At 43.4% G+C, this 24,264-nt stretch overlaps 1 protein-coding gene across 1 annotated transcript in view; it reads left to right on the top strand.

The window, feature by feature from the left end:
• Positions 1–23,729, top strand: part of LOC129835624 (putative selection and upkeep of intraepithelial T-cells protein 1 homolog) — a 74,256-nt gene extending 50,527 nt beyond the window's left edge. Inside the window, exons 4-9 of the mRNA XM_055901337.1 lie at positions 11,455–11,739; positions 11,936–12,043; positions 15,352–15,378; positions 17,344–17,367; positions 20,911–20,934; positions 21,852–23,729. Coding sequence (XP_055757312.1) covers positions 11,455–11,739; positions 11,936–12,043; positions 15,352–15,378; positions 17,344–17,367; positions 20,911–20,933 — 467 coding nt within the window. The 3' untranslated portion in view covers position 20,934; positions 21,852–23,729. The remainder of the gene's footprint in view (positions 1–11,454; positions 11,740–11,935; positions 12,044–15,351; positions 15,379–17,343; positions 17,368–20,910; positions 20,935–21,851) is intronic.
• The last annotated feature ends 535 nt before the right edge of the window (positions 23,730–24,264 follow it).

Here is a 24,264-nt window from a genome sequence, read left to right as displayed (position 1 = left end):
TGGTAGGCCACTCATAGGCCTACATTATGATGGTAGGCCACTCTAATTGGCCTACATTATGATGGTAGACCACTCTGGTAGGCCTACATTATGATGGTAGGCCACTCTGGTAGGTCTACATTATGATGGTAGGCCACTCTGGTAGGTCTACATTATGATGGTAGACCACTCTGGTAGACCTACATTATGATCAAATAGCCACTGTAGCCTACATGTTGCACAGAATTTTCACAACATTCAAGTTTGTGCTCAGCAGACCTGAAATGTGTTCAGGGGCGAATTTTTTTTGAGGGAACATTGGTTATGTCTACGTCACTTCCTGGAGTATCTCAAACTGTCTACATAAATGTCCCACATGAGACGCCATCTTAACCAACTTCATTTGGCTTCAATGCTATAGAGTCTAAACACAGGAATGAATGGTGTCATTTGGCCCAGAATCCATGGAAGAACAGGAAGTTACCAGGTATCTTTAACTATGTGTCGTTTGTTTTTCTCCAGGGTTGTCTGAGGTTGTTGGACCGGCTGACCGAGTCGATGCCTTAGCTGGTGATGACGTCATTCTACCATGTTCCCTGAAACCCAGTGTCAGTGCTGAGGACATGGTAGTGGAGTGGACAGGATTGGACCTGAGTGAGACTGACAAGAAATGCAAAGAAGAAAACAGCGTGAAAAAAATGGTTCATTGTTACAAAGACGGTCGAGACTTCGATGGCGATCAGTGTCCATTCTACAGGAATAGGACATCAATGTTTAATGGAGAACAGAAGAATGGCAACGTCTCCTTAAAGCTGACCAACGTTACTCTCTCTGATGCTGGAAGATACAGGTGCTTCCTTCCAACACTGAACAGCCAGGTGAAGGAAACCACCGTTCAACTCTTTGTTGGTGAGTCATGAATACTGGAGATGTGATCAGAGGTTGTATTGGTAAATCTGGCTACATGATTGGCTGCTAAAATATCAACATGTCTTCCTCCCTCATCATTCCTTCCTCTGTTATAGATCATGTATTCAGCTGGTCTTCCTCCCTCATCATTCCTTCCTCTGTTATAGATCATGTATTCAGCTGGTCTTCCTCCCTCATCATTCCTTCCTCTGTTATAGATCATGTATTCAGCTGGTCTTCCTCCCTCATCATTCCTTCCTCTGTTATAGATCATGTATTCAGATGGTCTTCCTCCCTCATCATTCCTTCCTCTGTTAGAGATTATGTATTCAGCTGGTCTTCCTCCCTCATCAGTCCTTCCTCTGTTATAGATCATGTATTCAGCTGGTCTTCCTCCCTCATCATTCCTTCCTCTGTAATAGATCAGAGGAAGTGAATTACAGTGAATTATGACACAGTGAATTATTGATGTCTTTCAAGTAAAGCTGTTGCTGGTTTAATGATTATCTCATTGTTACATCACAATATATTCAGGTTGATGACATGTTAATACTGGAGTGCTGCAGGGTTCTGTTAATACTGGAGTGCTGCAGGGTTCTGTTAATACTGGAGTGCTGCAGGGTTCTGTTAATACTGGAGTGCTGCAGGGTTCTGTTAATACTGGAGTGCTGCAGGGTTCTGTTAATACTGGAGTGCTGCAGGGTTCTGTTAATAGTGGAGTGCTGCAGGGTCATGTTAATACTGGAGTGCTGCAGGGTTCTGTTAATACTGGAGTGCTGCAGGGTTCTGTTAATACTGGAGTGCTGCAGGGTTCTGTTAATACTGGAGTGCTGCAGGGTTCTGTTAATACTGGAGTGCTGCAGGGTTCTGTTAATACTGGAGTGCTGCAGGGTTCTGTTAATACTGGAGTGCTGCAGGGTTCTGTTAATACTGGAGTGCTGCAGGGTTCTGTTAATACTGGAGTGCTGCAGGGTTCTGTTAATACTGGAGTGCTGCAGGGTTCTGTTAATAGTGGAGTGCTGCAGGGTTCTGTTAATACTGGAGTGCTGCAGGGTTCTGTTAATACTGGAGTGCTGCAGGGTTCTGTTAATAGTGGAGTGCTGCAGGGTTCTGTTAATACTGGGGTGCTGCAGGGTTCTGTTAATACTGGAGTGCTGCAGGGTTCTGTTAATACTGGAGTGCTGCAGGGTTCTGTTAATAGTGGAGTGCTGCAGGGTTCTGTTAATACTGGAGTGCTGCAGGGTTCTGTTAATACTGTAGTGCTGCAGGGTTCTGTTAATACTGGAGTGCTGCAGGGTTCTGTTAATACTGGAGTGCTGGAGGGTCCTGTTAATACTGGAGTGCTGCAGGGTTCTGTTAATACTGGAGTGCTGCAGGGTTCTGTTAATACTGGAGTGCTGCAGGGTTCTGTTAATACTGGGGTGCTGCAGGGTTCTGTTAATACTGGAGTGCTGCAGGGTTCTGTTAATACTGGAGTGCTGCAGGGTTCTGTTAATAGTGGAGTGCTGCAGGGTTCTGTTAATACTGGAGTGCTGCAGGGTTCTGTTAATACTGGAGTGCTGCAGGGTTCTGTTAATACTGGAGTGCTGCAGGGTTCTGTTAATACTGGAGTGCTGCAGGGTTCTGTTAATACTGGAGTGCTGCAGGGTTCTGTTAATACTGGAATGCTGCAGGGTTCTGTTAATAGTGGAGTGCTGCAGGGTTCTGTTAATACTGGAGTGCTGCAGGGTTCTGTTAATACTGGAGTGCTGGAGGGTCCTGTTAATACTGGAGTGCTGCAGGGTTCTGTTAATAGTGGAGTGCTGCAGGGTTCTGTTAATACTGTAGTGCTGCAGGGTTCTGTTAATACTGGAGTGCTGCAGGGTTCTGTTAATACTGGAGTGCTGGAGGGTCCTGTTAATACTGGAGTGCTGCAGGGTTCTGTTAATACTGGAGTGCTGCAGGGTTCTGTTAATACTGGGGTGCTGCAGGGTTCTGTTAATACTGGAGTGCTGCAGGGTTCTGTTAATAGTGGAGTGCTGCAGGGTTCTGTTAATAGTGGAGTGCTGCAGGGTTCTGTTAATACTGGAGTGCTGCAGGGTTCTGTTAATACTGGAATGCTGCAGGGTTCTGTTAATACTGGAGTGCTGCAGGGTTCTGTTAATACTGGAGTGCTGCAGGGTTCTGTTAATACTGGAGTGCTGCAGGGTTCTGTTAATACTGGAGTGCTGGAGGGTTCTGTTAATACTGGAGTGCTGCAGGGTTCTGTTAATACTGGAGTGCTGGAGGGTCCTGTTAATACTGGAGTGCTGCAGGGTTCTGTTAATACTGGAGTGCTGCAGGGTTCTGTTAATACTGGAGTGCTGGAGGGTTCTGTTAATACTGGAGTGCTGCAGGGTCCTGTTAATACTGGAGTGCTGCAGGGTTCTGTTAATACTGGAGTGCTGCAGGGTTCTGTTAATACTGGAGTGCTGCAGGGTTCTGTTAATACTGGAGTGCTGCAGGGTTCTGTTAATACTGGAGTGCTGCAGGGTTCTGTTAATACTGGAGTGCTGCAGGGTTCTGTTAATACTGGAGTGCTGCAGGGTTCTGTTAATACTGGAGTGCTGCAGGGTTCTGTTAATACTGGAGTGCTGCAGGGTTCTGTTAATAGTGGAGTGCTGCAGGGTTCTGTTAATACTGGAGTGCTGCAGGGTTCTGTTAATACTGGAGTGCTGCAGGGTTCTGTTAATACTGGAGTGCTGCAGGGTTCTGTTAATACTGGAGTGCTGCAGGGTTCTGTTAATACTGGAGTGCTGCAGGGTTCTGTTAATACTGGAGTGCTGCAGGGTTCTGTTAATACTGGAGTGCTGCAGGGTTCTGTTAATACTGGAGTGCTGCAGGGTTCTGTTAATACTGGAGTGCTGCAGGGTTCTGTTAATACTGGAGTGCTGCAGGGTTCTGTTAATACTGGAGTGCTGCAGGGTTCTGTTAATACTGGAGTGCTGCAGGGTTCTGTTAATACTGGAGTGCTGCAGGGTTCTGTTAATACTGGAGTGCTGCAGGGTTCTGTTAATACTGGAGTGCTGCAGGGTTCTGTTAATACTGGAGTGCTGCAGGGTTCTGTTAATACTGGAGTGCTGCAGGGTTCTGTTAATACTGGAGTGCTGCAGGGTTCTGTTAATACTGGAGTGCTGCAGGGTTCTGTTAATACTGGAGTGCTGCAGGGTTCTGTTAATACTGGAGTGCTGCAGGGTTCTGTTAATACTGGAGTGCTGCAGGGTTCTGTTAATACTGGAGTGCTGCAGGGTTCTGTTAATACTGGAGTGCTGCAGGGTTCTGTTAATACTGGAGTGCTGCAGGGTTCTGTTAATACTGGAGTGCTGCAGGGTTCTGTTAATACTGGAGTGCTGCAGGGTTCTGTTAATACTGGAGTGCTGCAGGGTTCTGTTAATACTGGAGTGCTGCAGGGTTCTGTTAATACTGGAGTGCTGCAGGGTTCTGTTAATACTGGAGTGCTGCAGGGTTCTGTTAATACTGGAGTGCTGCAGGGTTCTGTTAATACTGGAGTGCTGCAGGGTTCTGTTAATACTGGAGTGCTGCAGGGTTCTGTTAATACTGGAGTGCTGCAGGGTTCTGTTAATACTGGAGTGCTGCAGGGTTCTGTTAATACTGGAGTGCTGCAGGGTTCTGTTAATACTGGAGTGCTGCAGGGTTCTGTTAATACTGGAGTGCTGCAGGGTTCTGTTAATACTGGAGTGCTGCAGGGTTCTGTTAATACTGGAGTGCTGCAGGGTTCTGTTAATACTGGAGTGCTGCAGGGTTCTGTTAATACTGGAGTGCTGCAGGGTTCTGTTAATACTGGAGTGCTGCAGGGTTCTGTTAATACTGGAGTGCTGCAGGGTTCTGTTAATACTGGAGTGCTGCAGGGTTCTGTTAATACTGGAGTGCTGCAGGGTTCTGTTAATACTGGAGTGCTGCAGGGTTCTGTTAATACTGGAGTGCTGCAGGGTTCTGTTAATACTGGAGTGCTGCAGGGTTCTGTTAATACTGGAGTGCTGCAGGGTTCTGTTAATACTGGAGTGCTGCAGGGTTCTGTTAATACTGGAGTGCTGCAGGGTTCTGTTAATACTGGAGTGCTGCAGGGTTCTGTTAATACTGGAGTGCTGCAGGGTTCTGTTAATACTGGAGTGCTGCAGGGTTCTGTTAATACTGGAGTGCTGCAGGGTTCTGTTAATACTGGAGTGCTGCAGGGTTCTGTTAATACTGGAGTGCTGCAGGGTTCTGTTAATACTGGAGTGCTGCAGGGTCTGTTAATACTGGAGTGTCAGGGTTCTGTTAATACTGGAGTGCTGCAGGGTTCTGTTAATACTGGAGTGCTGCAGGGTTCTGTTAATACTGGAGTGCTGCAGGGTTCTGTTAATACTGGAGTGCTGCAGGGTTCTGTTAATACTGGAGTGCTGCAGGGTTCTGTTAATACTGGAGTGCTGCAGGGTTCTGTTAATACTGGAGTGCTGCAGGGTTCTGTTAATACTGGAGTGCTGCAGGGTTCTGTTAATACTGGAGTGCTGCAGGGTTCTGTTAATACTGGAGTGCTGCAGGGTTCTGTTAATACTGGAGTGCTGCAGGGTTCTGTTAATACTGGAGTGCTGCAGGGTGCTGTTAATACTGGAGTGCTGCAGGGTTCTGTTAATACTGGAGTGCTGCAGGGTTCTGTTAATACTGGAGTGTTACAGGGTTCTGTTAATACTGGAGTGCTGCAGGGTTCTGTTAATACTGGAGTGTTGCAGGGTTCTGTTAATACTGCAGTGCTGCAGGGTTCTGTTAATACTGGAGTGCTGCAGGGTTCTGTTAATACTGGAGTGCTGCAGGGTTCTGTTAATACTGGAGTGCTGCAGGGTTCTGTTAATACTGGAGTGCTGCAGGGTTCTGTTAATACTGCAGTGCTGCAGGGTTCTGTTAATACTGGAGTGCTGCAGGGTTCTGTTAATACTGGAGTGCTGCAGGGTTCTGTTAATACTGGAGTGCTGCAGGGTTCTGTTAATACTGGAGTGCTGCAGGGTTCTGTTAATACTGGAGTGCTGCAGGGTTCTGTTAATACTGGAGTGCTGCAGGGTTCTGTTAATACTGGAGTTCTGCAGGGTTCTGTTAATACTGGAGTGCTGCAGGGTTCTGTTAATACTGGAGTGCTGCAGGGTTCTGTTAATACTGGAGTGCTGCAGGGTTCTGTTAATACTGTAGTGCTGCAGGGTTCTGTTAATACTGGAGTGCTGCAGGGTTCTGGTAATACTGGAGTGCTGCAGGGTTCTGTTAATACTGGAGTGCTGCAGGGTTCTGTTAACACTGGAGTGCTGCAGGGTTCTGTTAATACTGGAGTGCTGCAGGGTCCTGTTAATACTGGAGTGCTGCAGGGTCCTGTTAATACTGGAGTGCTGCAGGGTTCTGTTAATACTGGAATGCTGCTGGGTTCTGTTAATACTGGAGTGCTGCAGGGTTCTGTTAATACTGGAGTGCTGCAGGGTTCTGTTAATACTGGAGTGCTGCAGGGTTCTGTTAATACTGGAGTGCTGCAGGGTTCTGTTAATACTGGAGTGCTGCAGGGTTCTGTTAATACTGGAGTGCTGCAGGGTTCTGTTAATACTGGAGTGCTGCAGGGGTCTGTTAATACTGGAGTGCTGCAGGGGTCTGTTAATACTGGAGTGCTGCAGGGTTCTGTTAATACTGGAGTGCTGCAGGGTTCTGTTAATACTGGAGTGCTGCAGGGTTCTGTTAATACTGGAGTGCTGCAGGGTTCTGGAGTTTGTATCGTGCCCCTGTCTTTCCACAGTGAGGAAGCAGCACCAGCTAATCGACATCCAAGGTGAAAGTGCTTTGAAGGAGGAGTACAACACTGCAACAATAGGCCAGTTCTGTTGCTCACTAAATGAAATAACGTTTCCAAACATTTAAAAAGCCCAAAGGATTCTTGTTTTATTCGGGTCCACATTATGTGTGTGAACAAACTTTCTCGGTCATGAATTACAACAAAACAACAGGTCAAGTTTAACAAATGACCAATTGTCAAATGTTCTGAGAATCTCTACACCAAAGATGACAGCAGACTTTGATGCCCTTGCCAAGAGAGGTGACCAGACCCATTGTTCACATTAAGACTTGAACAAACCGTGACTGGGATTCTTCTTTTTTATGGTGATGGTTGTGCAGTGAGAATTTTCCAGCAATGCACTTGGCTACAGGTCATTTGTCCCCATACGACAATGAACACTTATTCAGTCAGAGTTGGACTGAGGTGATTGGATAACTAAATATGGCTCACAATGGAGATGAGAATTGTTCCTTAATTCAAAAACAGACCAAATGAAACGGATCTTCTTACCACATGTTACACTCAAATTTTAGAATCGTTTTTTTTTTACCCACCTGCTGTTACATTTTGCCTGTGTCCAGTCATATAATATATATCTATTTGTAAGTTACATTGTGACTGTTTGATTGTACTTCACAAGGGTAGAGATGCAGGATCTGTGTGTGTGTTTGACTGTGTCTGTGATGTTATAAATTATATACATTTTGTGAAAATGTTTAGAATGTTTTTCTCAAAGACAAGGGTAGAATTGTTCTGCACACCTACAGTGATTCATTGTATTATTCATTTATTTTCGACAAAACTAATGATTGACTTCATTGTATTCAGTTCAATTGAATCAAATCATTTGAATCAAAATAATAATTAGTGAATTGTGGACATTCATTTTTGGAAAAAAGATTGTGGCTCCAGAACTTGTTTTGTAGATACTTCCAGATGGCCATCCAGTGTCTGGGACATTGTAACTCCATAGATGCTAGTCAGCCTACAAAGTAAACACTCCTTAGGTAGTGAACACTCCTCAGGTAGTGAACACTCCTCAGGTAGTGAACACTCCTCAGGTAGTGAACACTCCTCAGGTAGTGAACACTCCTCAGGTAGTGAACACTCCTCAGGTAGTGAACACTCCTCAGGTAGTGAACACTCCTCAGGTAGTGAACACTCCTTAGGTAGTGAACACTCCTTAGGTAGTGAACACTCCTCAGGTAGTGAACACTCCTCAGGTAGTGAACACTCCTCAGGTAGTGAACACTCCTCAGGTAGTGAACACTCCTCAGGTAGTGAACACTCCTTAGGTAGCGAACACTCCTCAGGTAGTGAACACTCCTCAGGTAGTGAACACTCCTCAGGTAGTGAACACTCCTCAGGTAGTGAACACTCCTCAGGTAGCGAACACTCCTTAGGTAGTGAACACTCCTCAGGTAGTGAACACTCCTCAGGTAGCGAACACTCCTTAGGTAGTGAACACTCCTCAGGTAGTGAACACTCCTCAGGTAGTGAACACTCCTTAGGTAGCGAACACTCCTCAGGTAGTGAACACTCCTCAGGTAGTGAACACTCCTCAGGTAGTGAACACTCCTCAGGTAGTGAACACTCCTCAGGTAGCGAACACTCCTTAGGTAGTGAACACTCCTCAGGTAGTGAACACTCCTTAGGTAGCGAACACTCCTTAGGTAGCGAACACTCCTTAGGTAGCGAACAAAGGCATAAAACGTATTTGGTTGTAATGTTGCAATGTTTTACATCAACGGTGGTCAACTGTCCTCCAGGAGAGATAATGGGTGGTCGACCATCCTCCAGGAGAGATAATGGGTGGTCGACCATCCTCCAGGAGAGATAATGGGTGGTCGACCATCCTCCAGGAGAGATAATGGGTGGTCAACCATCCTCCAGGAGAGATAATGGGTGGTCAACCATCCTCCAGGAGAGATAATGGGTGGTCAACCATCCTCCAGGAGAGATAATGGGTGGTCAACCGTACTCCAGGAGAGATAATGGGTGGTCAACCATCCTCCAGGAGAGATAATGGGTGGTCAACCATCCTCCAGGAGAGATAATGGGTGGTCAACCATCCTCCAGGAGAGATCATGGGTGGTCAACCGTCCTCCAGGAGAGATAATGGGTGGTCAACCATCCCCCAGGAGAGAGAATGGGTGGTCAACCATCCCACAGGAGAGATAATGGGTGGTCGACCATCCCACAGGAGAGATAATGGGTGGTCAACCGTCCTCCAGGAGAGATAATGGGTGGTCAACCGTACTCCAGGAGAGATAATGGGTGGTCAACCGTCCTCCAGGAGAGATAATGGGTGGTCAACCGTCGTCCGGGAGAGATAATGGGTGGTCAACCGTCCTCCAGGAGAGATAATGGGTGGTCAACCGTCCTCCGGGAGAGATAATGGGTGGTCAACCGTCCTCCAGGAGAGATAATGGGTGGTCAACCGTCCTCCAGGAGAGATAATGGGTGGTCAACCGTCCTCCAGGAGAGATAATGGGTGGTCAACCGTCCTCCAGGAGAGATAATGGGTGGTCAACCGTACTCCAGGAGAGATAATGGGTGGTCAACCGTCCTCCAGGAGAGATAATGGGTGGTCAACCGTCGTCCAGGAGAGATAATGGGTGGTCAACCGTCCTCCAGGAGAGATAATGGGTGGTCAACCGTCCTCCAGGAGAGATAATGGGTGGTCAACCGTCCTCCAGGAGAGATAATGGGTGGTCAACCGTCCTCCAGGAGAGATAATGGGTGGTCAACCGTCCTCCAGGAGAGATAATGGGTGGTCAACCGTACTCCAGGAGAGATAATGGGTGGTCAACCGTACTCCAGGAGAGATAATGGGTGGTCCACCGTCCTCCAGGAGAGATAATGGGTGGTCAACCGTCCTCCAGGAGAGATACTGGGCGGTCAACCATCCTCCAGGAGAGATAATGGGTGTGCAGGCTTTTATTCCAGTCCCCCTCTAACAAACCACATTGATGTGTTTGAGCAGGGCTTGATCAAAAGCCTGAGAGTTGACAACCCAGTGTCTCTCCAGACTGAGGGTTGACCACCCAGTATCTCTCCAGACTAAGGGTTGACCAGCCAGTATCTCTCCAGACTGAGGGTTGACCACCCAGTATCACTCCAGACTGAGGGCTGACCACCCAGTATCTCTCCAGACTGAGGGTTGACCACCCAGTATCTCTCCAGACTGAGGGTTGACCACCCAGTATCTCTCCAGACTGAGGGTTGACCACCCAGTATCTCTCCAGACTGAGGGCTGACCACCCAGTATCTCTCCAGACTGAGGGCTGACCACCCAGTATCTCTCCAGACTGAGGGTTGACCACCCAGTATCTCTCCAGACTGAGGGTTGACCACCCAGTATCTCTCCAGACTGAGGGTTGACCACCCAGTATCTCTCCAGACTGAGGGCTGACCACCCAGTATCTCTCCAGACTGAGGGTTGACCACCCAGTGTCTCTCCAGACTGAGGGGTTGACCACATGTGTTTTATAAAGGAGCCTAACAGGTTTTCTAGGGGTTAAGTGCCCTGATCAATGACAGGAAATGGTACATCTGTTGGACATTTTGTTAAGTCATGAAATTACATCTGTCAATGTGTATGAACCCTGTATCTGTGTAGGTGCTGTATCTCAGCCAGTGATCTCTGTTTTATTTTGTATCTGTAGGTGCTGTATCTCAGCCAGTGATCTCTGTTTTATCTTGTATCTGTAGGTGCTGTATCTCAGCCAGTGATCTCTGTTTTATCTTGTATCTGTAGGTGCTGTATCTCAGCCAGTGATCTCTGTTTTATCTTGTATCTGTAGGTGCTGTATCTCAGCCAGTGATCTCTGTTTTATCTTGTATCTGTGTAGGTGCTGTATCTCAGCCAGTGATCTCTGTTTTATCTTGTTTTTGTAGGTGCTGTATCTCAGCCAGTGATCTCTGTTTTATCTTGTATCTGTGTAGGTGCTGTATCTCAGCCAGTGATCTCTGTTTTATCTTGTATCTGTGTAGGTGCTGTATCTCAGCCAGTGATCTCTGTTTTATCTTGTATCTGTGTAGGTGCTGTATCTCAGCCAGTGATCTCTGTTTTATCTTGTATCTGTGTAGGTGCTGTATCTCAGCCAGTGATCTCTGTTTTATCTTGTATCTGTGTAGGTGCTGTATCTCAGCCAGTGATCTCTGTTTTATCTTGTATCTGTAGGTGCTGTATCTCAGCCAGTGATCTCTGTTTTATCTTGTATCTGTGTAGGTGCTGTATCTCAGCCAGTGATCTCTGTTTTATCTTGTATCTGTGTAGGTGCTGTATCTCAGCCAGTGATCTCTGTTTTATCTTGTATCTGTGTAGGTGCTGTATCTCAGCCAGTGATCTCTCTTTTATCTTGTATCTGTGTAGGTGCTGTATCTCAGCCAGTGATCTCTCTTTTATCTTGTATCTGTGTAGGTGCTGTATCTCAGCCAGTGATCTCTGTTTTATCTTGTATCTGTAGGTGCTGTATCTCAGCCAGTGATCTCTGTTTTATCTTGTATCTGTGTAGGTGCTGTATCTCAGCCAGTGATCTCTGTTTTATCTTGTATCTGTGTAGGACTGTATCTCAGCCAGTGATCTCTGTTTTATCTTGTATCTGTGTAGGTGCTGTATCTCAGCCAGTGATCTCTGTTTTATCTTGTGTATCTCAGCCAGTGATCTCTGTTTTATCTTGTATCTGTAGGTGCTGTATCTCAGCCAGTGATCTCTGTTTTATCTTGTATCTGTGTAGGTGCTGTATCTCAGCCAGTGATCTCTATTGTTGGAACTAAAGGCTGGGGGGTGGTCCTGAAGTGTGAGTCTGGAGGCTGGTGTCCTGAACCTGAGATGGAGTGGCTGGACAGTTCTGGAACCATCCTCCCTGCTGATGGACCTCCAGAGAAACACAGGGACTCAGAGGACCTCTACGCTGTGAGACAACATGTCACCGTGGACAAGACTGACACCAACAGGTTCACCTGTAGAGTTAATCAGATGAAGATCAACCACCTGAAGGAGACAGAGATTCATGTCCCAGGTGAGGCCTTCATTGGTCTTCATTGGTTAAACCAAATACCTGAGACCCCTAGTTAGTTAGACTAGTTAGTGGAGGACGGTTTCCTAGGGGATGACCTTATTGGTCTGTGTTCAGTAGTATTTATAAATCATGCTTTACTTCCTGTACAGTATATATGTAGGTGTTGTAATGGTTTGACATGACTTCTCTGTTTCAGATGACGTGTTTCCTAAATCACAAGTAGGGTTGATTGTTGGTCTAATAGCAGCAGCTGTTGCAGTTCTTGCATCTTTAGCTGGTGTCTACTGGAGAAAATGTACTAAAGGTGAGTTTAACCTTGAACTCTTGAATGTCTAACTGGTCCTTGAACTCTGACTGGTCCTTGATCTCTGACTGGTCCTTGATCTCTGACTGGTCCTTGATCTCTGACTGGTCCTTGATCTCTGACTGGTCCTTGATGTCTCCTTGATGTCTGACTGGTCCTTGATCTCTGACTGGTCCTTGATCTCTGACTGGTCCTTGATGTCTGACTGGTCCTTGATCTCTGACTGGTCCTTGATCTCTGACTGGTCCTTGATCTCTGACTGGTCCTTGATCTCTGACTGGTCCTTGATGTCTGACTGGTCCTTGATCTCTGACTGGTCCTTGATGTCTGACTGGTCCTTGATGTCTAACTGGTCCTTGATCTCTGACTGGTCCTTGATCTCTGACTGGTCCTTGATCTCTGACTGGTCCTTGATCTCTGACTGGTCCTTGATCTCTGACTGGTCCTTGATCTCTGACTGGTCCTTGATCTCTGACTGGTCCTTGATGTCTGACTGGTCCTTGATCTCTGACTGGTCCTTGATCTCTGACTGGTCCTTGATCTCTGACTGGTCCTTGATCTCTGACTGGTCCTTGATCTCTGACTGGTCCTTGATGTCTCCTTGATGTCTGACTGGTCCTTGATCTCTGACTGGTCCTTGATGTCTAACTGGTCCTTGATCTCTGACTGGTCCTTGATCTCTGACTGGTCCTTGATCTCTGACTGGTCCTTGATCTCTGACTGGTCCTTGATGTCTGACTGGTCCTTGATCTCTGACTGGTCCTTGATCTCTGACTGGTCCTTGATGTCTGACTGGTCCTTGATCTCTGACTGGTCCTTGATCTCTGACTGGTCCTTGATCTCTGACTGGTCCTTGATCTCTGACTGGTCCTTGATCTCTGACTGGTCCTTGATGTCTGACTGGTCCTTGATCTCTGACTGGTCCTTGATGTCTGACTGGTCCTTGATCTCTGACTGGTCCTTGATCTCTGACTGGTCCTTGATCTCTGACTGGTCCTTGATCTCTGACTGGTCCTTGATCTCTGACTGGTCCTTGATGTCTAACTGGTCCTTGATGTCTGACTGGTCCTTGATCTCTGACTGGTCCTTGATCTCTGACTGGTCCTTGATCTCTGACTGGTCCTTGATCTCTAACTGGTCCTTGATGTCTAACTGGTCCTTGATCTCTGACTGGTCCTTGATCTCTGACTGGTCCTTGATCTCTGACTGGTCCTTGATCTCTGACTGGTCCTTGATCTCTGACTGGTCCTTGATCTCTGACTGGTCCTTGATCTCTAACTGGTCCTTGATCTCTGACTGGTCCTTGATCTCTGACTGGTCCTTGATCTCTGACTCGTCCTTGATCTCTGACTGGTCCTTGATCTCTGACTGGTCCTTGACCTCTGATGTCTAATGAACGTATTCATTTATACCAGGTTACCTTCAGACCAGTCCTGTATTAGATCAGGATATAACTAGGAATGACCCATATACTGTCCATTAGACTCTATTCATTTATACCAGGTTACCTTCAGACCAGTCCTGTATTAGATCAGGATATAACTAGGAATGACCCATATACTGTCCATTAGACTCTATTCATTAATACCAGGTTACCTTCAGACCAGTCCTGTATTAGATCAGGATATAACTAGGAATGACCCATATACTGTCCATTAGACTCTATTCATTTATACCAGGTTACCTTCAGACCAGTCCTGTATTAGATCAGGATATAACTAGGAATGACCCATATCCTGTCCATTAGACTCTATTCATTTATACCAGGTTACCTTCAGACCAGTCCTGTATTAGATCAGGATATAACTAGGAATGACCCATATACTGTCCATTAGACTCTATTCATTTATACCAGGTTACCTTCAGACCAGTCCTGTATTAGATCAGGATAAAACTAGGAATGACCCATATACTGTCCATTAGACTCTATTCATTTATACCAGGTTAACTTCAGACCAGACCTGTATTAGAAAGATCAGGATATAACTAGGAATGACCCATATCCTGTCCATTAGACTCTATTCATTTATACCAGGTTACCTTCAGACCAGTCCTGTATTAGATCAGGATATAACTAGGAATGACCCATATACTGTCCATTAGACTCTATTCATTTATACCAGGTTACCTTCAGACCAGTCCTGTATTAGATCAGGATATAACTAGGAATGACCCATATCCTGTCCATTAGACTCTATTCATTTATACCAGGTTACCTTCAGACCAGTCCTGTATTAGATCAGGATATAACTAGGAATGACCCATATACTGTCCATTAGACTCTATTCATTTATACCAGGTTACCTTCAGACCAGTCCTGTATTAGATCAGGATAAAACTAGGAATGACCCATATACTGTCCATTAGACTCTATTCATTTATACCAGGTTACCTTCAGACCAGTCCTGTATTAGATCAGGATATAACTAACCCATATACTGTCCATTAGACTCTATTCATTTATACCAGGTTACCTTCAGACCAGACCTGTATTAGATCAGGATATAACTAGGAATGACCCATGTACTGTCCGTTAGACTCTATTCATTTATACCAGGTTACCTTCAGACCAGTCCTGTATTAGATCAGGATATAACTAGGAATGACCCATATACTGTCCATTAGACTCTATTCATTTATACCAGGTTACCTTCAGACCAGTCCTGTATTAGATCAGGATATAACTAGGAATGACCCATATACTGTCCATTAGACTCTATTCATTTATACCAGGTTACCTTCAGACCAGACCTGTATTAGATCAGGATATAACTAGGAATGACCCATGTACTGTCCATTAGACTCTATTCATTTATACCAGGTTACCTTCAGACCAGTCCTGTATTAGATCAGGATATAACTAGTAATGACCCATATACTGTCCATTAGACTCTATTCATTTATACCAGGTTACCTTCAGACCAGTCCTGTATTAGATCAGGATATAACTAGGAATGACCCATATACTGTCCATTAGACTCTATTCATTTATACCAGGTTACCTTCAGACCAGTCCTGTATTAGATCAGGATATAACTAGGAATGACCCATATACTGTCCATTAGACTCTATTCATTTATACCAGGTTACCTTCAGACCAGTCCAGTATTAGATCAGGATATAACTAGGAATGACCCATATACTGTCTATTAGATGCTTGTTGTAGAGCAAATTGAGAGTTTGACCTTTGACCCACAAACCACGACCAAGGCAAAAGGAAGTCTGTCACATTTTGCTAATTGGATGACCTTGCGGGTCATAAACATAATAATGTTTTTATACATTTGTTATTACATTTCTTTTGTCAGAGAAGAAGAAGTGGAAGAACTTAGAAGGTAAGTGGGTCTTGTTAGAGTTTCACATATAGAGATTATGATTATTACTATAATACTGATGGGTCAACTGTTAATCACAGACCTCATGGTTTATTACTATAATACTGATGGGTCAACTGTTAATCACAGACCTCATGGTTTATTACTACAATACTGATGGGTCAACTGTTAATCACAGACCTCATGGTTTATTACTATAATACTGATGGGTCAACTGTTAATCACAGACCTCATGGTTTATTACTATAATACTGATGGGTCAACTGTTAATCACAGACCTCATGGTTTATTACTATAATACTGATGGGTCAACTGTTAACCACAGACCTCATGGTTTATTACTATAATACTGATGGGTCAACTGTTAATCACAGACCTCATGGTTTATTACTATAATACTGATGGGTCAACTGTTAATCACAGACCTCATGGTTTATTACTATAATACTGATGGGTCAACTGTTAATCACATACTGTTACTATAATTAAGTACAACTGACCAGCCTCTGAGGGGTGACCAGTCCTCTACTGGCTGTACTGGGTAGACCAGAGGAACCAGGCTCTGAGGGGTGACCAGTCCTCTACTGGCTGTACTGGGTAGACCAGAGGAACCAGGCTCTGAGGGGTGACCAGTCCTCTACTGGCTGTACTGGGTAGACCAGAGGATCCAGGCTCTGAGGGGTGACCAGTCCTCTACTGACTGTACTGGGTAGACCAGAGGAACCAGGCTCTGAGGGGTGACCAGTCCTCTACTGGCTGTACTGGGTAGACCAGAGGAACCAGGATCTAAGGGGTGACCAGTCCTCTACTGGCTGTACTGGGTAGAGAGGAACCAGGCTCTGAGGGGTGACCAGTCCTCTACTGGCTGTACTGGGTAGAGAGGAACCAGGCTCTGAGGGGTGGCCAGTCCTCTACTGGCTGTACTGGGTAGAGAGGAACCAGGCTCTGAGGGGTGACCAGTCCTCTACTGGCTGTACTGGGTAGAGAGGAACCAGGCTCTGAGGGGTGGCCAGTCCTCTACTGGCTGTACTGGGTAGAGAGGAACCAGGCTCTGAGGGGTGACCAGTCCTCTACTGGCTGTACTGGGTAGAGAGGAACCAGGCTCTTGAGGGGTGACCAGTCCTCTACTGGGTAGAGGGGAACCAGGCTCTGAGGGGTGACCAGTCCTCTACTGGCTGTACTGGGTAGACCAGAGGAACCAGGCTCTGAGGGGTGACCAGTCCTCTACTGGCTGTACTGGGTAGAGAGGAACCAGGCTCTGAGGGGTGACCAGTCCTCTACTGGCTGTACTGGGTAGAGAGGAACCAGGCTCTGAGGGGTGACCAGTCCTCTACTGGCTGTACTGGGTAGAGAGGAACCAGGCTCTGAGGGGTGACCAGTCCTCTACTGGCTGTACTGGGTAGACCAGAGGAACCAGGCTCTGAGGGGTGACCAGTCCTCTACTGGCTGTACTGGGTAGACCAGAGGATCCAGGCTCTGAGGGGTGACCAGTCCTCTACTGACTGTACTGGGTAGACCAGAGGAACCAGGCTCTGAGGGGTGACCAGTCCTCTACTGGCTGTACTGGGTAGAGAGGAACCAGGCTCTGAGGGGTGACCAGTCCTCTACTGGCTGTACTGGGTAGACCAGAGGAACCAGGCTCTGAGGGGTGACCAGTCCTCTACTGACTGTACTGGGTAGACCAGAGGAACCAGGCTCTGAGGGGTGACCAGTCCTCTACTGGCTGTACTGGGTAGACCAGAGGAACCAGGCTCTGAGGAGGTGACCAGTCCTCTACTGGCTGTACTGGGTAGACCAGAGGAACCAGGCTCTGAGGGGTGACCAGTCCTCTACTGACTGTACTGGGTAGACCAGAGGAACCAGGCTCTGAGGAGGTGACCAGCAGGGTTTGATATGTGTAATAACATGATGGTTTTAGAAGGTTTCAACATGTCTTCTAACTGATAATCTGTTTTTTGTTTACAGCAAATTCCGGTGAAAATCTTCTCCGTAAGTAGTGTCTTTGTTCCTGTCTGTCTTTCTATGTACTCGTCTATGTACCTGTCTGTCTGTCTGTATGTTCCTGTTTTGGTTTCAACATAAATTAATATATCCCCCCCCCAGGTGAAGATGATGTAATTTTATTATTATTATTATTACTATAATACTGATGTTAATCACAGACCTCATGGTTTATTACTATAATACTGATGGGTCAACTGTTAATCACAGACCTCATGGTTTATTACTATAATACTGATGGGTCAACTGTTAATCACAGACCTCATGGTTTATTACTATAATACTGATGGGTCAACTGTTAATCACAGACCTCATGGTTTATTACTATAATACTGATGGGTCAACTGTTAATCACAGACCTCATGGTTTATTACTATAATACTGACGGGTCAACTGTTAATCACAGACCTCATGGTTTATTACTATAATACTGATGGGTCAACTGTTAATCACAGACCTCATGGTTTATTACTATAATACTGATGGGTCAACTGTTAATCACAGACCTCGTGGTTTATTACTATAATACTGATGTTAATCACAGACCTCATGGTTTATTACTATAATACTGATGGGTCAACTGTTAATCACAGACCTCATGGTTTATTACTATAATACTGATGGGTCAACTGTTAATCACAGACCTCGTGGTTTATTAATATAATACTGATGGGTCAACTGTTAATCACAGACCTCATGGTTTATTACTATAATACTGATGGGTCAACTGTTAATCACAGACCTCATGGTGTATTACTATAATACTGATGGGTCGACTGTTAATCACAGACCTCATGGTTTATTACTATAATACTGATGGGTCAACTGTTAATCACAGACCTCATGGTTTATTACTATAATACTGATGGGTCAACTGTTAATCACAGACCTCATGGTTTATTACTATAATACTGATGGGTCAACTGTTAATCACAGACCTCATGGTTTATTACTATAATACTGATGGGTCAACTGTTAATCACAGACCTCATGGTTTATTACTATAATACTGATGGGTCAACTGTTAATCACAGACCTCATGGTTTATTACTATAATACTGATGGGTCAACTGTTAATCACAGACCTCATGGTTTATTACTATAATACTGATGGGTCAACTGTTAATCACAGACCTCATGGTTTATTACTATAATACTGATGTTAATCACAGACCTCATGGTTTATTACTATAATACTGACGGGTCAACTGTTAATCACAGACCTCATGGTTTATTACTATAATACTGATGTTAATCACAGACCTCATGGTTTATTACTATAATACTGATGGGTCAACTGTTAATCACAGACCTCGTGGTTTATTACTATAATACTGATGTTAGTCACAGACCTCATGGTTTATTAATATAATACTGATGGGTCAACTGTTAATCACAGGCCTCATGGTTTATTACTATAATACTGATGGGTCAACTGTTAATCACATACCTCATGGTTTATTACTATAATACTGATGGGTCAACTGTTAATCACAGACCTCATGGTTTATTACTATAATACTGATGGGTCAACTGTTAATCACAGACCTCATGGTTTATTACTATAATACTGATGGGTCAACTGTTAATCACAGACCTCATGGTTTATTACTATAATACTGATGGGTCAACTGTTAATCACAGACCTCATGGTTTATTACTATAACACTGATGGGTCAACTGTTAATCACAGACCTCATGGTTTATTACTATAATACTGATGGGTCAACTGTTAATCACAGACCTCATGGTTTATTACTATAACACTGATGGGTCAACTGTTAATCACAGACCTCATGGTTTATTACTGATGGGTCAACTGTTAATCACAGACCTCATGGTTTATTACTATAATACTGATGGGTCAACTGTTAATCACAGACCTCATGGTTTATTACTATAATACTGATGGGTCAACTGTTAATCACAGACCTCATGGTTTATTACTATAATACTGATGGGTCAACTGTTAATCACAGACCTCATGGTTTATTACTATAATACTGATGGGTCAACTGTTAACCACAGACCTCATGGTTTATTACTATAATACTGATGGGTCAACTGTTAATCACAGACCTCGTGGTTTATTACTATAATACTGATGTTAATCACAGACCTCGTGGTTTATTACTATAATACTGATGGGTCAACTGTTAACCACAGACCTCATGGTTTATTACTATAATACTGATGGGTCAACTGTTAATCACAGACCTCGTGGTTTATTACTATAATACTGATGTTAATCACAGACCTCGTGGTTTATTACTATAATACTGATGGGTCAACTGTTAACCACAGACCTCATGGTTTATTACTATAATACTGATGGGTCAACTGTTAACCACAGACCTCATGGTTTATTACTATAATACTGATGGGTCAACTGTTAATCACAGACCTCATGGTTTATTACTATAATACTGATGGGTCAACTGTTAATCACAGACCTCATGGTTTATTACTATAATACTGATGGGTCAACTGTTAATCACAGACCTCATGGTTTATTACTATAATACTGATGGGTCAACTGTTAATCACAGACCTCATGGTTTATTACTATAATACTGATGGGTCAACTGTTAATCACAGACCTCATGGTTTATTACTATAATACTGATGGGTCAACTGTTAACCACAGACCTCATGGTTTATTACTATAATACTGATGGGTCAACTGTTAATCACAGACCTCATGGTTTATTACTATAATACTGATGGGTCAACTGTTAATCACAGACCTCATGGTTTATTACTATAATACTGATGGGTCAACTGTTAATCACAGACCTCATGGTTTATTACTATAATACTGATGGGTCAACTGTTAATCACAGACCTCATGGTTTATTACTATAATACTGATGGGTCAACTGTTAATCACAGACCTCATGGTTTATTACTATAATACTGATGGGTCAACTGTTAATCACAGACCTCATGGTTTATTACTATAATACTGATGGGTCAACTGTTAATCACAGACCTCATGGTTTATTACTATAATACTGATGGGTCAACTGTTAATCACAGACCTCATGGTTAATTACTATAATACTGATGGGTCAACTGTTAATCACAGACCTCATGGTTTATTACTATAATACTGATGGGTCAACTGTTAATCACAGACCTCATGGTTTATTACTATAATACTGATGGGTCAACTGTTAATCACAGACCTCATGGTTTATTACTATAATACTGATGGGTCAACTGTTAATCACAGACCTCATGGTTTATTACTATAATACTGATGGGTCAACTGTTAATCACAGACCTCATGGTTTATTACTATAATACTGATGGGTCAACTGTTAATCACAGACCTCATGGTTTATCACTATAATACTGATGGGTCAACTGTTAATCACAGGCCTCATGGTTTATTACTATAATACTGATGGGTCAACTGTTAATCACAGACCTCATGGTTTATTACTATAATACTGATGGGTCAACTGTTAATCACAGACCTCATGGTTTATTACTATAATACTGACTCTGTTTTTATTAACATTTCAGCTGATCCTAATTCTGTCCTGTAAGGTGAGTGTTGTTGTCTCTGTGTTTTTTCAATGTGTCGTGTACCCATAATGCATCATGTTTTATCTACTGTCTACAGAGGAGGTCAGAATAGAGAGGATGTAGTCTGTCTTCATGTTCTAGTACCCATAATACATCATGTTTTATCTACTGTCTACAGAGGAGGTCAGAATAGAGAGGATGTAGTCTGTCTTCATGTTCTAGTACCCATAATACATCATGTTTTATCTACTGTCTACAGAGGAGGTCAGAATAGAGAGGATGTAGTCTGTCTTCATGTTCTAGTACCCATAATACATCATGTTTTATCTACTGTCTACAGAGGAGGTCAGAATAGAGAGGATGTAGTCTGTCTGCATGTTCTATTACCCATAATACATCATGTTTTATCTACTGTCTACAGAGGAGGTCAGAATAGAGAGGATGTAGTCTGTCTTCATGTTCTATTACCCATAATACATCATGTTTTATCTACTGTCTACAGAGGAGGTCAGAATAGAGAGGATGTAGTCTGTCTTCATGTTAATAATACATTAACGTTCTAACTGATTATTCTGAAGATGATGGAAACAGACTCCTTCCCAAAGTAACTTTATGATTCTAATGTTTCCTAGAATATATATATAATATAGTCTGTCTCTGTCTCTCTGTCTGAGTGAGTGTCTGTCTCTCTCTCTCTCTCTCTCTGTGTGTCTCTCTCTCACTCTCTGTCTGCCTCTCTTTGTCTATGTCTCTGCCTCTCTCGCTCTGTCTGTCTCTCTCTCTCTGCCTCATTTTCTGTCTCTCTGCCTCTCTCTTTCTGTCTGTCTCTCTCTCTGCTGCTCTCTCTCTCTGCCGCTCTCTCTCTCTGCCTCTGTCTCTCTCTGTCTGGTCAGTTTATTCTGAATGTCTTCATTCTAAATCTTTTCTGTCTTTAATAGAGTCAAGAAGAAGTTGACTTTGGAAGGATTAGCTGGAGAGGGGAGGAGCTGGAGAGGGGAGGAAGAGTTGCTATAAAAATATAGCTGTGTTTCTGAGTATATAACTTGTGTGTGATATGAAGCTTGGTAAAGCTTTGATAAACGTGTTAGTCATTACTCTATAATCCACTTTCAGTAGTTAGTTCTTTACTTTTTGAAGTTTTACTACCCATGTTTGTGTTATGGGTTTATATCCATTTCCTGGTTATTCTATATATGTTTTCCCCATAAACAATGTCTTTCTAATCCCCCTCAGGAATTGATAGAGTTGAATTGAATGGAATGATGGACTAAAGTCTCCTGTTAGAATCTGTTACAGACCCTCTTATGTCCAGTACCTGATTATCAGGTATATCAACCAGACCACAGGACTAATGTCTCCTGTTAGAATCTGTTACAGACTCTCTTATGTCCAGTACCTGATTATCAGGTATATCAACCAGACCACAGGACTAATGTCTCCTGTTAGAATCTGTTACAGACTCTCTTATGTCCAGTACCTGATTATCAGGTATATCAACAAGACCACAGGACTAATGTCTCCTGTTAGAATCTGTTACAGACTCTCTTATGTCCAGTACCTGATAATCACAGGTATATCAACAAGACCACAGGACTAAGGTCTCCTGTTAGAATCTGTTACAGACTCTCTTATGTCCAGTACCTGATAATCAGGTATATCAACCAGACCACAGGACTAAAGTCTCCTGTTAGAATCTGTTACAGACTCTCTTATGTCCAGTACCTGATAATCAGGTATATCAACAAGACCACAGGAGGTTGGTGGCACCTTAATTAGGGAGGACGGGCTCGTGGTATTGGCTGAAGAGGAATCAGTGGAATGGTATCAAATACATCAAACATGTGGTTTCCATGGTTTCCATGTTTGATGCTGTTCCATTGGCTCTGTTCCAGCCATTATTGTGAGACTCCTCCCCTCAGTTTCCTGCGAACAAGACTGAGTGAAATGTTTATATTGTAGCTTCAACCTGTCAGCTTCTGTGAACAAGACTGATTAAACCATTTAGTGAAATGTTTATATCGTAGCTTCATGTCAATGTGCCAGTTTTTTGTTTGACTTTAAGTGTTTATTTTTGCTCTGCTTTTTTAGTATTCACCTTGATTATATACAGAGGGGTCAAATTATTGACATCCTTGTTAAAGATTAGCAATAATGACTATATTAAATAAATAAAATACTGACCTATTGTATGCTCAAAATAAATTGTAAATTATATTAATTTAAAATAATATAATTGCTCAGAGATATATTTGTTTGTAATGTATTTTTGTTGTAAAAAGTTAGGGGTCAAAATGATTGACAGCCCAAAATCTACAGGAGTGTGATGATGTCATTGCTATGAATATAGAACCAGAGACTGACCTTCTGACTAGTTTATTAGACTCTTTAGGGGGGTCAATCATTTAGAAAATAAATACTACTCCTTAAACTAAATATTATAATCAGGTCAATCGTAATAGCAATAAAATAATATAATTAACTCATGTTGAGCAGGTGATAAAGCTCAGTATTTAAATTATTTATTTATACAGTCATTATCTTTATCAAGGGTGTCAATAATTCCAGACCCACTGTATATTATATATTGATGTATATTATACAGTCATTACCTTTATCAAGGGTGTCAATAATTCCAGACTCCACTATATATTATATATTGATGTATTTTATACAGTCATTATTACCTTTATCAAGGGTGTCAATAATTCCAGACCCACTGTATATTATATATTGATCATGTATTTACAGTTGAATGGTATTTTCCATGTATTGTTGATTTCTTGATTTTAATAAACTGGGACATCATTGTGTGAGAACGTGACTCCAGTGTAATATTTTAACATTATTGAATGTTACTAGGTAGTGTTACTGTTTCCTTGGTAACCTGTGGTAGAGACATTGTCCTCCAGGTAACAGGTCTTGTTATGATGTCATCATTATTGAACATGTGACTCGTGGGAACAAAGTGTCTCTGTCATTCTGACTGAACACTTCAAGCTGTTCAGGGACAAAGGAGACGTCTCTTCCTCATCAGGACAGTTATTAGTAGTGTCATTGGGGAGGATATTCCTTCTGTTTCTATCAGCTATGGAGACAGGTCATCAGTCTGTTATATAGAGCTATGGAGACAGGTCATCAGTCTGTTATATAGAGCTATGGAGACAGGTCATCAGTCTGTTATATAGAGCTATGGAGACAGGTCATCAGTCTGTTATATAGGGCTATGGAGACAGGTCATCAGTCTGTTATATAGAGCTATGGAGACAGGTCATCAGTCTGTTATATAGAGCTATGGAGACAGGTCATCAGTCTGTTATTTAGAGCTATGGAGACAGGTCATCAGTCTGTTAT

Source organism: Salvelinus fontinalis, chromosome 36 (assembly GCF_029448725.1).
Source record: "Salvelinus fontinalis isolate EN_2023a chromosome 36, ASM2944872v1, whole genome shotgun sequence".
Classification (NCBI taxonomy): Eukaryota; Metazoa; Chordata; class Actinopteri; order Salmoniformes; family Salmonidae; genus Salvelinus; species Salvelinus fontinalis.
This window is presented reverse-complemented; position numbering and strand designations above follow the sequence as displayed.